At 36.7% G+C, this 16,243-nt stretch overlaps 1 protein-coding gene across 5 annotated transcripts in view; it reads left to right on the forward strand.

The window, feature by feature from the left end:
* VRK2 (VRK serine/threonine kinase 2) overlaps nucleotides 1-16,243 on the forward strand; it is a 110,404-nt gene that overhangs the window by 74,661 nt on the left and 19,500 nt on the right. For all 5 annotated transcript variants that reach the window (XM_043603433.1, XM_043603435.1, XM_043603432.1 and 2 more), the window contains 3 exons: nucleotides 7,976-8,096; nucleotides 10,390-10,448; nucleotides 14,914-15,080. In XM_043603433.1, coding sequence (XP_043459368.1) covers nucleotides 7,976-8,096; nucleotides 10,390-10,448; nucleotides 14,914-15,080 — 347 coding nt within the window. The remainder of the gene's footprint in view (nucleotides 1-7,975; nucleotides 8,097-10,389; nucleotides 10,449-14,913; nucleotides 15,081-16,243) is intronic.

Here is a 16,243-nt window from a genome sequence, read left to right on the forward strand (position 1 = left end):
ACTAATAGCCTACTGAATAACCAGAAGCCTTACCGGATAATATAGTTGATTAATATGTTTTTTATGTTATATGTATTGCATACTGCATTCTTACAATAAAGTAAGCTAGAGAAAGAAAACATTACTAAGAAAATTGTAAGGAAGAGAAAATGTATTTACAGTGCTATACTGTAAAAAAATCTGCATTTAAGTAGACCCGTACAATTCAAATCTGTGTTGTCCACTATATACACATATATACATACATACATGCACGTGTACCCACATATATACATAGATACATATAAGTATGCATTTTTGCTGAAGTTTTAGTGTGCAGTTTTAGTCTGGTATAAGAAGTGAAGGGTTTGATATCCTCAAATGTTTGAAAGCTATTCATTCCTAACGTTTTGCATTTAATTTTCCAAAATAAAACATTTTACTTTAGGATTTTATTAGGAATGAAATAATCATTTAGTCATACGTAGAAACCAGAATAAACAGGGCCATAAATCCTGTAGGTAAATGCGAAAGGTCAGATTCATAAATATTCATGTGTTTACTTTTCAGTACAGTCACTATGTAGTTTAATCTCAGAAAAAAATCTTTTCTCTACCAGTCCAGCCGTGAGATCAAATAAATACTGAGAAAGATAATGCAAAGGAAAACATAAAGAGCAAAACAAGTTATCTCTAGGAAGTAGAACCTCTGGTTGTCAAAGCATTTGCTGTATGTCAGGTGTATCTGTGTCTGGTCAGGCCCAGGGAAATATACATGCTTCCGTGTAAAACTGGCTTCTGAATTAGCCACTTAACAGAGTCTGTTAACGTAATCAGACTATCTGGTCTCACCTACTTTTTCTAGTGGATACTTGGAAACCAGAGCTAACTCTCATTTTTCTGTGGATTAGTTGGGTTTTTCTAATGCAAGCGTTTGTATAAGGTGCCAATCAGCAGTTTCGCCTAAGCATTTTCTAGTTCAACTTTATGTAAAAAGAAAGGCAGCTTGTATTATTACAAACCAAAAGCTATGAATAGAGGATACAGGGATGGATGGATAGAAGGATGAGCATTTCCGGGACTGTCCTATATCTCTGTATATCCGTATGCTTTTTAAAAATTGGAGTTACTCTTCTAAACTCGGTTCTCTTATATGGCCTAAAGGTATTTTCTGAGTGGCTGAAATGCTTCATTTAGTGTAAAATTAGAGTAATATACATTGGGTTTATCTGTCTCTTCTATTATTAATTTTTTATTCTTCATAAACACTAACATGTATAAACATTGACATATTTTGGGCTTGTTGCCTGATAATTAAAGAGAATTATATCTGTGTCAAATATAGTGTTTTAAAATTTCTTACATTCTTAGTAATGTTAAAAAGCAATATTTGGATCAATGTGTGGTATGGATTTTTGTAGATTTTTCTACTCACTGAGGCATGCAGTCAATACCTAATTTCTCCAGAGATATACTGCATTTAACATATTGAGTTTTTTTTAAATACTTCAGACCTCTACATTGAGTGTATAATACCTGTTTTAATTTGACATCATTGGTGACCATAAAATATGATATCTAAATTGCATTTTAAATGTCCATTTGTTTGTGTAATATATTCAGTATCAAGGAAAGAGATACAGACTTTTTTTATTTTTGCCAGTTGCTACGGTGTATGAAATCCAAGTCTTGTGTTATTTCTTGCACAGTTTCCTTTCACCCTAATCTAGCACTCCAGCTTACAAAATGTATGTGAAATAAACTGAGAGTGTATTTTCATGTTACCAAACTTGAGGAAATGATACGGTTTATACAATATTTATCTCCTTAAACAATGATTCAATTATTATCATAATTTTTCAATTATGATATTAAGGTAAACCATCAAGCTTGGATCCTGTTAGTAGTCAGAAAAACATACCATTGATTTCGATTTTTAGGTAAATGTGACTGCTATAAATAGTATTTGGTTGATATATAAATAAAAATTAAGACACTATTCCTTCTACATGGCATACCCCAATTTTAACATTTAGACATGACTTTTAAAGTCTTAACATAGGTCTTAATCTATTTTTTTTGGGTTAATAGTACACATTGGCCAAATGTAAGATACCTTTGAGGAATTTAAGAAACAAAACAAACAAGTAAAGAAGAGGGGGGAAGAAACAGAAAGGGAAGCAAACCAAGAAAACAACTCTTAACTACAGAGAACATACTGATGAATGTTTCCAGAGGGGAGGTGGGTGGTGGGATGGGTAAAATAAAAATAAAACATAAAAATAAAAGTAAAAAAGCTTTGCTCTGTTGAATAACGTTTCCTATGCCTCACAGAGTAGTGTTTCATGGACAACTTTAAAAAAAATATTTTTTTTTGATGGTTTTATTTTTTGGAGGGAGGGAGGGAGGGAGGGAGAGAGAGAGAAAGAGAGAGAGAGAGAGAGAGAGAGAGAGAGAGAGAGACCGAGCGCGAATGGGGGAGGGGCAGAGAGAGAGGAAGACACAGAGTCCCAATCAGGCTCCAGGCTCTGAGCTGACAGCGGAGAGCCAGATACGAGGCGCTGGAACTCAGGAACCACAAGGTCACGACCTGAGCCAAAGTCAGGCGCTAACCAACTGAGCCGCCCATACGCCCCTTCATTAAAAACTTTTTTAAAGATAATGAAAAATAAGAGAGACCTGAGCTGAATATTTTATTTGAAATGTGACACATTGCATTCTGCTTTCCTAGTACCCTTTTTGAAACTGAAATTAATTAAAATAAATTGTGGCCACCATAAAATTTTTTAGCTCTTTATGCATCTAAATTGACAAAATATAATAACATAGGCAACTAGCTGGGGGAAAAAAAGAAAGCTCTAAATTTGTTCTGCAGATAGGCACCATTTGATACATCTGGTGAACATCTCATTCAGATATTTTCTCCTTTCTTATGTCATCTCTGAGCATAGAAACTAGTGTTTTGGGCATTTAAACCCTGTCTGCTTAAGGCAGAAGTTTTCAAGTTCACTTTATTATTTCCTACCAAATCTTGTTTTTCTTCATACTTCATATTTCATGTTACTCTATATAAAAAATAAAACTAAACAGAAAATACTGTCATCAAATAATCGATATATTTTGGGATGAACACTTAAACTTTCTTTTGCCCTCAGTTCCTGTTTCATCCTGTTTGGTGAGTTGACCCTAGATAATTTTACTCCAGTTTGTCTTTAGAATAAGGACCAGTTCTCTAAGTGAACTTCTCTCATTCTCATACCAGCTCGGAGGACCATGACCATCGAAACACTTTTAGAAAGTAATGTTTTAACTAGACACCCTTCTTCATCAGAATGAAGTAGTTTGAAAGGAATTGTTTCACGAAGGGATAGTTGCATGGAAACTTTTTTTGGTGTGGCAGCTTAGACCTCAGAACCTGCTGTTTGTTTATTCCTTGACAAACAGCTGTCTTTGCCTCAATATGTCCTTTGGTATTTTAAGTTAAAATGCCTGCTTCAAATAATCCCCCAACTATAGAAGTAGTTAAGGTAATGTGGTCTGAATGGTGTTAAATGATAGATGTAATGTAATTGTTAGATTGAGTGTGGGTTTGGGGTTCGGAAAGATTTGGATTTCAATGCAGAGCTCTCTCAATTTTTGCTTTGTGAAACAAGAAAAGTTATTTAACCTCTCTGAGCATCTATTTTCTTTAAAAAAAAAAGTTTGGGGCGCCTGGGTGGCGCAGTCGGTTAAGCGTCCGACTTCAGCCAGGTCACCATCTCGCGGTCCGTGAGTTCGAGCCCCACGTCAGGCTCTGGGCTGATGGCTCGGAGCCTGGAGCCTGTTTCCGATTCTGTGTCTCCCTCTCTCTCTGCCCCTCCCCCGTTCATGCTCTGTCTCTCTCTGTCCCAAAAAATAAAATAAATGTTGGAAAAAAAAAATCAAAAAAAAAAAAAAGTTTATTTATTGCGTGAGACAGAGGGGTGAAGCATGGGAGCGCAGGAGCATGAGACAGAGAGAGAGACAGAGAGACAGAGAGAGAGAGAGAGAGAGAGAGTATCCCAGGCAGGCTCCATAGTGTTCACGCAGACCCCGAGACAGGGCTTGATCTCAAGAACGTTGAGATTCTTGGTTTTCTGCTGAGGTCATGATCTCGAGGTTCTTGAGATCAAGCCCCGTCTCAGGCTCTGCCTGGATACCACGGAGCCTGTTTGGGATTCTCTGTCTCTCTCTATCTCTACCCCTCCCAGGCTGGCACATTAGCAGATCCATAAATCATATTAACTATTTTTATTTTCATTATGCATTCTAGTGTCCACTCTTTCTGGAATCTGCTTTTTCATGAAATGGCATTCAAGCCACACCTGTGCTTTTTTTTTTTTAATTTTTTTTTTCAACGTTTATTTATTTTTGGGACAGAGAGAGACAAAGCATGAACGGGGGAGGGGCGGAGAGAGAGGGAGACACAGAATCGGAAACAGGCTCCAGGCTCCGAGCCATCAGCCCAGAGCCCTACGCGGGGGCTCGAACTCCCGGACCGCGAGATAGTGACCTGGCAGAAGTCGGACGCTTAACCGACTGCTCCACCCAGGTGCCCCGTTGTGCTTTTTTTAAATTGCTGTTACTCTTGGCAGTACTTCATAATTTAGAAATGTTAAACAATTGAGAATACAACAGGCTTTCAATAAAGAGTCATTTGCATTGCTCCATAGTAATAAGCTAAATAAAAACTAGATGCTAAATTTTATTTTAAAACTAATAAGAGAGGGGCCCCTGGGTGGCTCAGTTGGTTGGGCAGCCTTGATTTGATCAAGTGACTCTTGATTTTGGCTCAGGTGGTGCTCTCACTGTTGGTCATGAGTTCAAGGTCCACATGGGGCTTTTGCACTCACAGTGTGGCCCCTGCTTTGGACCCTCTGTCTCCCTCTTTCTGCCCCTACCCCACTCACACCCTCTCCCCCTCTCTCCCTCCCTCTCTCTCTCTCTTTCAAAAACAAATAAATGTTTAAAAAAATTATAAAATAAAACTAAGAGAGTATAGAAGAAAAATATTAATAACTGAATCTTGCCACATTTCTGAGCAGTAGCTCAGAATAAGTAAAAGTTTGATTTTTTTAGGAAATCTATGTGAAAATATACTGTTAATGATTACATTAATTATCAAATTCCACTGAGGAACTTTATTATAATAAATTATACAGAGATACAAATTCTACAGAAACAAAATAGTTCATAATATATTTTAACTTTCAAATTATAAAAATATTTTTATAGTTAGATATTAATATTTATTTTTAGATATAATAAATTCTTATTTTTTTATTTTATGCATTTTAATTTTTTCCAGATAAACAGGAAATAGACTATCCAACTATCCAATTATATTGTATGGTACATATACAAAACTCCATTTCCTGGGATTGGATTGGATTATTAATATTATTATTGTTATCTAGAATTATTATACTTTTGTAATATCATCTCTATTTTGATGATGCATTTTAACGTCAATTAAAGCTATATGATCATTCTGTTAATTATACCCACACATATGCTAATATTGTCATCTAGAATATTTATTTTTAATTAATTTAACATGCTTTTTCTGTATAGTAGATGGAAGAAGACCTAATCATTAGGTCTTAGAGGTGAACTTCATTAAAACACATAGAACTTTGTAATTTGTTTCTCTGGGAGGGAATTTCAGGGAGAGTTATCTTTTTAATGGTGCGAAAGAGTGACTATAGGATTTTTTTTTAACATTACATGTATTTTAGTGGAAATAGTAGTAAAACATTTACCTAACTAAAATTATCAATGCATATGTGCAATAAAACAAAATAAAGGTTGAAAAATTTGATCATGTATTTTAATTATAATAGTGAAGTAAAAGTTAACTCTCACAGGGCTATTTCAATGGAAGACCAGTTTATGAAAAATTGACTTCAGAAATCTAAATGATTTGTCATTACTTACAACTTCATATCAATTCATCCCTCAGTTGAAGGGGGGGAAAGTGATGGGAAGGTTCATTCCATTTTAATTCTAATCATTTTTCCTCCAGGGGCCTTTTGTGTGTAGCCTATGTTGTCCAAACAGGTGCCAGAATATATATTTTCTTTGAAAATTATTTTTTGAAAATTAGAGGATGTGGGGGCGCCTGGGTGGCGCAGTCGGTTAAGCGTCCGACTTCAGCCAGGTCACGATCTCGCGGTCCGTGAGTTCGAGCCCCGCGTTGGGCTCTGGGCTGATGGCTCAGAGCCTGGAGCCTGTTTCCGATTCTGTGTCTCCCTCTCTCTCTGCCCCTCCCCCGTTCATGCTCTGTCTCTCTCTGTCCCAAAAATAAAATAAAAAAACGTTGAAAAAAAAATTAAAAAAAAAAAAAGAAAAGAAAAGAAAATTAGAGGATGTGAATTTAAAGTGGTGGTAATCGGGAATTGCCATAATGGAAAAGGGACTTGTGAATACATCTGTATAAATGGAGCCATTCCATTATTAGTGGGAGATTTATTACTGAAGAAATCAGTACCAACCAGCGTGGTAGAGATTGTGTTTTTCTTTGAATAGGAGAGCCAAGTCTTGCATTAGGACATTGTTGAAGCTTGTGAAGAAAGTAAATAGTACCCATGGGACTGTAGCATTCTGCTCAATTGGAGGGCCTTTAATAATCCAATACTCTAATAGCAGTTAAGATCGAGTATGTGTAAGAGTTAATCTTGTCTTCTGCTTTTATTATAACTTGTGTATGCTAACCAAAAGTAGTTATGATGTGCTAGCAGCATTCTTCTTAGTAGGTGACTTTTTAAATTAAAAACTAAGTTTCCTGAGTGACTTTTCAGAGTTTATTTAATGAAAGATAATAAAATAGGATACCTGTTTACAGCAGGTTTAACAGCCACATACTGCACTTAGGAGATTTTATTTCCCTACACAGATGAACATTCAAGTAATGGCAGAAATGTAAATACCAGCCCATTGTTTTATGACAATTTGAAATGGTTATAAAAAAAAATGAGATCACTTTGTGGGATCTCATTAATGTGTTAATCATTATTTCAGTAGTATTTGTTATATGTATTTTTTACTTATATTAGATTTCATTGTCCATCTTTTGAAATAGGTATTTTAAAAAATATATAAAATTATGATAAAATCAGTCTACAGCATTTAATAGTTTGATATAAATGATACTTACAGTGGCCTGAAATGTTCTGTATTTTTTGATGAAAAGCCATCTTATTGTAAATTCTGAAAGCCTCTGTTTGACTTCAAAAATCTGTATCCAACCACCTCTGCCTCTACCCCATGCACACCATTGCCTCACCTTTATATTTCTGTTCAGGATATTTGGCCAGAATTTTAGCTTGGCACTGCTTATATATCTGAAAATATTTGTAAAATTTTCGAACCGGATACCTAAAAGCAGGAGGCATTTTTTACCCTATACTTTCATTTAATTGAAAAATCTTACGACAGACCTGTTTTTTAATACTGCACACTAGATGGCAGTTTTGTCATATTCTTCCAACATCAAATGCTCCCAGTGTGAGTGGAACAGGAAAGGCCATCAGTGTTTAGTCTGCACTCAAAGGGTCTCTGCATGACCAACGCAGACCCCATGGACTTCCTGGAACATATGTTAGCAATTTAGCTGCAGACATTTATTTCTTTGTTTTACTGCTTGGCTCTTTGAGAAAGTGTTGGTGCCAGGTTATGGGTTGTCTGGATCATGTCAGAGGCCATGGAGATCAAGTTCATGTGACAGGCCAGACTAAGGAAGGATGAAGTTGGAGGAGGTGAGGAAACTGACCCTTACTTTCAACAGCAACAAGTCACTGCCTGTCTGTGGACTGGGGCCAAAAGCCTGGGCGTTTAAGTTTTAGTCCAGCTGAACAAACAAAACACATTTGCCCATTTGGCTTTTTCGTATTTCATCAGTGGTAGTTCATTCGACAATTTCTCTCTGTCTCAAAACTTGCTTGTCCCTCATGTTTCTTTCTCAATGCTTCCTCCTCTAGCCCTGTCCAGACGAAGTGACCTCGAAACCCTTGGCTACTGCCTGCTGCGGTGGTTATGTGGGAGACTGCCCTGGGAGCGGAGCCTGCGGGACCCTGTGGCTGTTCAGACTGCTAAAACAAAGTACACATTTTCAAGTATTCCATCACGTACAGCGGCAGGTCTGAAGGGATACATTAAAGGGAGTAAATATCCCAGAGAAGATTGCCATTCTCCTAGTCTGAGAACCAAGGCAAATTTCTGAAATTTGAAAACTATTTTTTGAAAAACCAAACACCTTACAGACATAAAATCAATTAAGAAGACACCTATGAAATCGCATGTATGTGAGTTGTCATGCAAAACATAAAGTGAAGTGTTTGTTCTTTTACATGGTGTTTTCCAAAGCTTAGATTCTAGGTGGTAGTCTTTTCAAGGAAGAGTATTTTCAAATTAGCATTGTACATGTATAAGGAGGCAGTCTGAGTTCGGTGGGGTTGATATTAACTGGGCGAAGCAACAACGAGAAATGGGACAAATTCGGCTTGTATTTTTCAAGTGAGAGCAATATACCTCTTTCTTAATTCTGTATCTTGGAGGGAAGTTTTGTTTCTTAAGGAAGAAACAAACAAAACTTTTATATAAGGTATTTATATAAGAGATAATCTTGCAACCACATAAACACTTTTAATATTCCTCATTCAATTCTTCTCATCTAGAATCTGTTAGCAGAGAACTAGGTCAGACTGAGAACAGAGTATGTTACTATTTTACTAATTTCTCACTGATAAGGCTTAACAGAAAGCAATTGCATGCAGCACAGAATAGCCAGTTTTTCATTATATACTAGGATATGCTCAACAGTAGTTATCCACACGTGTAATATTGTGATTGGAAAAGGCAGCTATGTTTTAAGTAGGGTGAGTCCCAACAGAAGTTTACAGAAGGGGTAAATCAGTCTGATTTGAAATCAGTCTTCAAATTCAGTGTGGTGTCAGTGCCTGATAGGATATAGCCTGCAGATGCAAAGTAATGCAGGTTACATTTGTAAGTACGGATATATTATATGAAATATTTCTCTGCCTGGAATCTTGACCATCCTAGTCCCTTACCCCAAACGAACACATTCATATAAGTCAATATTAGAACTATCTAATCAGTTTTTTACTGCAGTGATTAATGTGTCCATATTAACCAACACTCTTCAATGTATGGGTCAAGTCAAAGCACAGAAATGGGCATGTGTAAGCAATCTGGATATCCAGTTTTTAACCTCAGTTTACCTGATTTGAATAATGTACTATATTTAAAAGGCTCACATTTTAATTTTATTGATTATGTGTATTTTTTCTTTTAAGAAAACTTATGAATATGATTTGTTGTAATCTTTTAAGAATATACATATGTAGTTGAATTCATTGTGGATATCTAAAGAATATGCCTATGTGTGTATATTCAAATACAAAAATAGTGTATCATGTAAAATAATAAAATATAATGTTAATAAATGTAACCTCTATTTCCATTTTGGGGATCCTTATGTATATTAATATCTTCATTTTTATTTAATTACTAATATAAATCTATAAGCCAGTGAAGCTGATACATAATGAAGTTTATAATTAAGATAAGCTACAGACATTTTTAAACTTCTGATATTATATAATCATAATTCATTCAACTGCTAAGAAGGCATACTCTGAATTTCCTTGTAAGGGCATGCTTGCGTATACAGTCATAATACTTTATCTCCCTATGCCTTTTATCTACCTGACATAGGGTAATATTAGATCAGTGAATTTATTGTTGCAATTCTGCCTGGGCCTGAGTTTGTCAATCAGACGTTCATGTCAGTAATTTTAGTTGCATGTTTATATTACTGGTGGATGAAGCAACTTAAAAAAATTGTACTTGTTCAGTCTAAAACACTGGAAAGAGTTAGAAAAATGACTTTTCTTGGTTGTTGTTTTGTTGTTTGGTTATTTAATGTTAACCTCTCGAATCATAGGATAGCATATACTGCTCCCACTGGGGAACAGTATACATAAATAATTAATTTGCCCCTCCCCAGTGGTAAGTACCTGAGGAAAAATCTCCTGAAAATCCAGATCGAATTTTCCTATGTATTTTTTCTTGTTTTTAAGAAAAAATCATGATGGATATCCCTACTTTTGTATTACAAACTTCGAATGCAAGCATTTATAGTATAAATCTACATTTAGTTTCTAGGTGGTTGATATAAAATTGGTCAGTGAGAATGGAGGGATCCCCTCCTCCTCTACTTACCCTCTTATCCATAACAGGTGGGTGAAAAAAATATTGAAGGTCACAATATGGGTGACCTACTAACACAGAATTTGAATTTTGTTTTCTAATCAAAACAACAAATCGCAGGATTACAAACAAATTAATTGTGTATTACTCTACTTCATTTTAGTCTGTTGGATGAGCTTCCTGAGTCAGTGCTTAAATGGGCTCCTTCCGGAAGCAGTTGCTGTAAGTCAAATGATAACTTCTACCTTCTCCTATGTGATTTACACGTCACCACATTTGTCACTCTTGTTTTACAGCTTTTGCTTAACCCACACTCTCCCACTGCCACATGGGTCAGAGAAAACCCTACACAGGGTTACAGATAAGTTGCTACGGAAGAGAATGTTTACATCCTCTTTGACATTAGAACACAAGAATGCTACAAGAAAATATTTAGGCAGTGTTGTAGGCTTTGTTGACTGATTTTTTTTTTTTTGGCAGGGGAGGGGGTATCATATACAGGTTTAATAGTCAACTGTATCTAGTATTTTTAGAGTTGACGTTCTGTTTTTGTTCCTCTTCATATTGTTCAAAGAAGATAAAGTTGATCTAAGGAAAAAGCACCTTCAATCATTAATTTAAAAAAAACAAATCATTGGGGTGCCTAGGTGGCACAGTTGGTTAAGCATCTGATTGGATCTCGGCTCAGGTCATGATCTTGCTGAGTTCGAGCTCCACACAGGGCTCTGTGCTGATGGTGCAGAGCCTGCTTGGGATTCTGCCTCTCCTTCTCTCTGCCCCTCCTCCGCTTGTACTCTCTCGCTTTCTCTCTCTCAAAATAAATAAACTTAAAAAAATAAAATAAAAATAAAATAAAATAACCATATCATTGAACACTTGCATCGCTGAACCCTTCAGGGTTTGCGCTCTGAACAGCCTGCAAAAAAATTTTGGATTAGCAAAGGCATATAACCTTGGGATTTGAAGGTACATTTCATTAAATGGTTTTCTCTTTTGAGTTAGTATGGATTGTTTTGGAATTCTTTAAATTGACAGAATTATCAGTAAAAATAGTCAATTCAGAATTACCCAAGTGCCTGTCGTTTGCATATGCATGCATAGCACGTAGTTCACCAATTTAGCAAATGAGTTCGATTGTCTTAGAGAAAAGAGTCCCTTCTATTGTCAGCCTCACTTTTTCTCAGAGACAGATAAGCAGAAAGAACCTTGTTCTCTCTCTATATTGGGTAATCTCAACGTTAGCTTTTAGCTGACTTATGAAAGTAAATGTGTAAGCTGACCCTCTAGATAAGGTCAAATAGCATCAGTTTCCATCTGAGAGTTTAAAAGTAGAGTTAAATCATCTTAAACTTATATTTATAGCCCTTCTTTGACAAGAAACGAAAATGTTCATTTCCATGGGAAACGAAAGAAGAACAAAGCAGTTCTGCTTTTCCACCTCTATTCCCCAAGTCCTAAGCCTGCCCCAGTGTTGTGCCTCCTGCTTCCCACTTTCTGTGGTCCCTCTTCTGATGGAGGCGCCATAGGGGGAGTATTCTCCTGGGGGTCAGGGGATGGACTGAAGGCTTTTCCTTTCTGTAACTGCACTGAGTGATGTGGTTCAAATGCCAATATTCTTTCTTGGCTAATATGCTTATTGACATTTTGACCAAGTTATACCGTTTATGTTTTACTCAATAAGACAGCAAAAAAGAGAGATGGGAGATGTCAAAAAAATTTTTTTTCACTGTGTATCTCCTTTACCTTTTCTGCCCCTCCTGCACGAAAGGCAACTAACTGTTCTGGAATGGAAAAGAAAGCCCAGATGCCCTGGGTCCCACAAGATAAATGCCTGTGGACCTGTGTATACTCGGGACACTTCTATTACTGGAGATCAGAAGATTTGGATGATAATGAGAAATGACAGGAGTGCCCGGTCCCCCATTTTCAGTACAAACCATTTATTTGAGACCATCCTATTATTTTATAAAATGCAGATTTCTGTTTCTAAAGCATAAAACTTTGAAACTTTACTATTAACTGAAGATCCCTTAGTTGGTCGTGCTGAGGAGTGGGTATTGCAAGCATGACAATTAATCCGATTTATAAAAGGTTTATTACTAAGGCAGCTTATGAAATAAAACCACCACAGAGGTTGAAACACGCATGTCTAGTTCAGTGTAATAATAATAGTTTGAAAAGTTTGTATTTCTTGATAGTAATGATACTTAATATTTCATTAGCTTAAAAGCAGATGATTCAAGAATATCACCATTTCATACTACCCAAAGCATTTTGTTTTATAGCTCCAGAAATATGCTAGTAAATTAAAAAGTATACTTAATATAATAAATCTAGATCTTGGAAGGCTCACATTTAAAGCAGTAATACATCACAATAGTCTAAGCTTCAGGTTGATAATAATGAATTTATAAGAGGGCGGTTCTTTCTCTCCTTTTCCTACCTCACCGATGCCTCATTTTTCCAAGCCCCAGACCCATGAAGGCTTTGCCGCACAGCTGCTGTCCATTGGTGCCGTGCCAGGATCTTCCATTGCCTTCTAATGGTGACCTGTGAAAACTTCTCCCCGATTATTCAGCTCTCTCCTCCATTTGGGATATTTTGGTTAATAGAATTATAATAATATATGCCAAACCTGGTTTACCAATCTTGAAAGGGCCAAAGAACAACAGAATATTTACATTAAAATAACAGTGAATGTAATTTAATCTCATTTTCTTTTTAATCATCCCTTCAGCAATCAAACCTCCCCAATGGGCTTCTGGAAACATGAGTTATAACTACTTGCTAGCTAATAGAGATCTGTTTGATCAAATGTTAGAGAACAGAATTTGGTATATCTTAGACATTAGGGGAAAAAGTAGGTTGCATTATAATTGCCTAAGTATCAAAAGAAAGGGAAGGAAGAAAAGAAAAGAAAAGAAAAAAGAAAAGAAAAGAAAAGAAAAAAGAAAAACCCAAAAAACAAAACCAAAAAAACCTGGAGCTAAGAGTTCTCATTTTCACCACAGTAGCCTTATATTCCTAGAAAATGGCTATGGACAATATGGTATAAAATGGTCACTCCGACTTTCATAGCGGAACAGGATGGTGACTGTTCCTTTTGGAATTCTTCCCCATAGGGAGATAAACCCAGGGTCCGCGGTTCCCCACTGGAATGGAGGTGGGCCTGGAGGGGAAAGGAAGGATTAGGAAGTCACTCCTGCCAACCCACAAAGCTTCCCAGATTTTCCCTGCCATGGGAATATAAACAACTTAGTAAAAGGTACTTGTGTCTGTGTCAGTAATAAGTTTTTGAAGGGGAAAAGCTTGTAAAAAGTGGAGTATCTAAACATCTCTGTGAACAAATGAAAACATGCCAGATTTTAAACAGTATATGGTATGATCACTTAACTTGTGTCTGGATTTTAGATTGAATCTCCATCTGAAACAAAAATGAAAACTACATTTGTTTTAAGGCAGCTATATTTGTAACTTTGGGTTACTAATTCTGCTTGTATTTAGAAGTTTGTAGTTCATAGTTTCTGGCAGGGGGAAGGGGGTTACTACAGTTCTAGGGAAGAGATTACATTAGAAAAAGATTAGGGATGCCTGGGTGGCTCAGTCCGTTCAGCATCTGACTCTGGGTTTTGGCTTCAGTCATGATCTCACAGTTTGTGAGTTCGAGCCCCACACTGGGCTCCACACTGACAGCAGGGAGTCTGCTTGGGATTCCCTCTGTCCCCCTCTCTCTGCCCCTTTCCCACTTGCACTCTCTCTTTCTCAAAATAAACAAACAAACTTGAAAAGAAAATGTAGCAACATTTTACCCTTCTGCTCTAAATCAGAAAGGCTATATAATGAATGCACTAGTGAATGCACTAGGCTAGCTAGGTGTGGAGGACTCCAGGGAGGTTCGATGAATTCTAAAATTAGTCATGGCTAAAAACCTAGCATTCAAGCTCATTTCTAAATGTACTTTAAAAATTTTTTTTACGTTTATTTATTATTGAGAGACAGAGGGACGTAGAGCATGAGCAGGTGAGGGGCAGAGAGAGGGGGAGACACAGAATCTGAAGCAGGCTCCAGGCTCTGAGCTGTCAGCACAGAGCCCGACTCCGCGCTTGAACTCACAAACCGTGAGATCATGACCTGAGCCGAAGTCGGACGCTCAACTGACTAAGCCACCCAGGCATCCCTCTAAATGTACTTTTATAATCTCAAAATCAAAGCCTGAATTAAAACTTGCAGTGATTTTTTTTTTTTTCCGTTGAAGTAAGGAGGTTTATAATAAGTAACACTTGTTTTTAACTGAATTTTTAAAACTTCAACATAAAGTATGAAGCATGTCTGGCCTATTATATTATTCATGTAGTTCTTAGTAGTTGCACTTCATAAATCAAACTCACTAACTATAATTTTAAAATTTGCTTCCTTTGATAAGATTAGTGAAATGTAAACATATCAACAAAGATGTGTAAAAAAATTACCAGTTTCTCCCATCTTGTCAAATCTCTAAGTCACTATATTTCAGTCATTTTTGGATATCATTTGAAAAGTGCTTTGCATCGAACTGTTTATTCTTAGTTTCTTCAGGATGTGTGTTGTGTGCACGTGTAAGACAGAATAGAGAGATTTTGATGATATTGGAGTCTTGACAATTCTTGCCAATTACGAATAACATGTAAAAAAAATTTACACTTCACAGGTGAAATAGCCCAGTATTTGGTATGTGCTCATAATTTAGCGTATGATGAAAAGCCAAACTATCAAATGCTCAAGAAAATTCTGAACCCAGGTGGAACACCTTTAGGACCACTGGAATTTTCCACTAAAGGAGAGAGTGTGAATGTGGATACTCCAAACAATCAAAAAGTAAGTAACGTAGTCCCTGGGATCCTACGATTACCTTCTGTGAGGCTTTTCTACCAAATGAAGTTGTTTTGGGTCTCAGAGGGAGTCTGACAACCCACTTTCTTGCTTATTACATTTAATTCCTATTTCTCCTAACTGAGCTCCAGGAAATTTTGTTGCAAGTTCTTTTGACCTATTGTCTCTTAGAGAAAAACAGTAGGATCCATGGCCTATTTAGGGTACTATTAAAGAAATAAAGCAGTTGCTGAGGTCACAGAGACACGAACAGGGTAAGATTAAAGGCTAATCTGACTTTATTCAGGACAACCTTTATTCGTTGCTTTTCTTCAGATTTCTTTGGTTATTGCCCTCTGCTTTTGTTTGCCAGTTTGGCCATAATTCCATAATTTGGGGGTGATAATGATGATATTCTTAGGTTTAACCAGACTGCTTGTATGCACTGATATATCAATCTACAAAAATAACCTTTTAAAAAGTTTTAAGTTACCCTTTTCTCCTATACTCTGTTATCTTCCCACTGACTTAAAAAAAGAGAGAGAGAACTTGAAACAATACACAAGAATTAGGATTTAAAACATTTTCTACAGGGTGGGGGAAACCTGAGATTCCTGTGAGCAGTGCTACTGGACAGGCAACTAAATGTCCAGTCCTTCCTGGACACGATCCACATGCAAAACCTGTGGGGAGGGCTTTTTCTCCCCGATGCATGTGCAATAAGGTAGGGTCAGGATGCCATTCATTTTTAATATTTCTTATGAACTTTGGATCATCACAAGTGTTCATGAGCCAAGAATGCAGGATGCAAACTAACGTGACTGATAGGCCGCTAGATGGATGGTGAGTCAAGTATCAGTGCACAGATGGTTCTGATTTGCTGAATTTTGTAGCTGCTGCAACTGAAGACATAAAATATCCTTCTAGTCATAAATTAGCTCTTTGGAAGCAAAACCTTGGCACCAGAGCTTTACAACCTTCAATTAGTAGGGAAAGAAGTATTTGAATGACTGTGGTATTGACATCTGTAGGCCTGCATAGTAATCATTCCTAATAGAAGAGAATATCTGTTTGAGGAGGTTTTGCATGGCTAATTAACTACCAGTGAGAATATGTAATTTTTTCATGATCTCCTGATTGTCACCTTTCTCTCATGATACAATTACATT

Source organism: Prionailurus bengalensis, chromosome A3 (assembly GCF_016509475.1).
Source record: "Prionailurus bengalensis isolate Pbe53 chromosome A3, Fcat_Pben_1.1_paternal_pri, whole genome shotgun sequence".
NCBI lineage: Eukaryota > Metazoa > Chordata > Mammalia > Carnivora > Felidae > Prionailurus > Prionailurus bengalensis.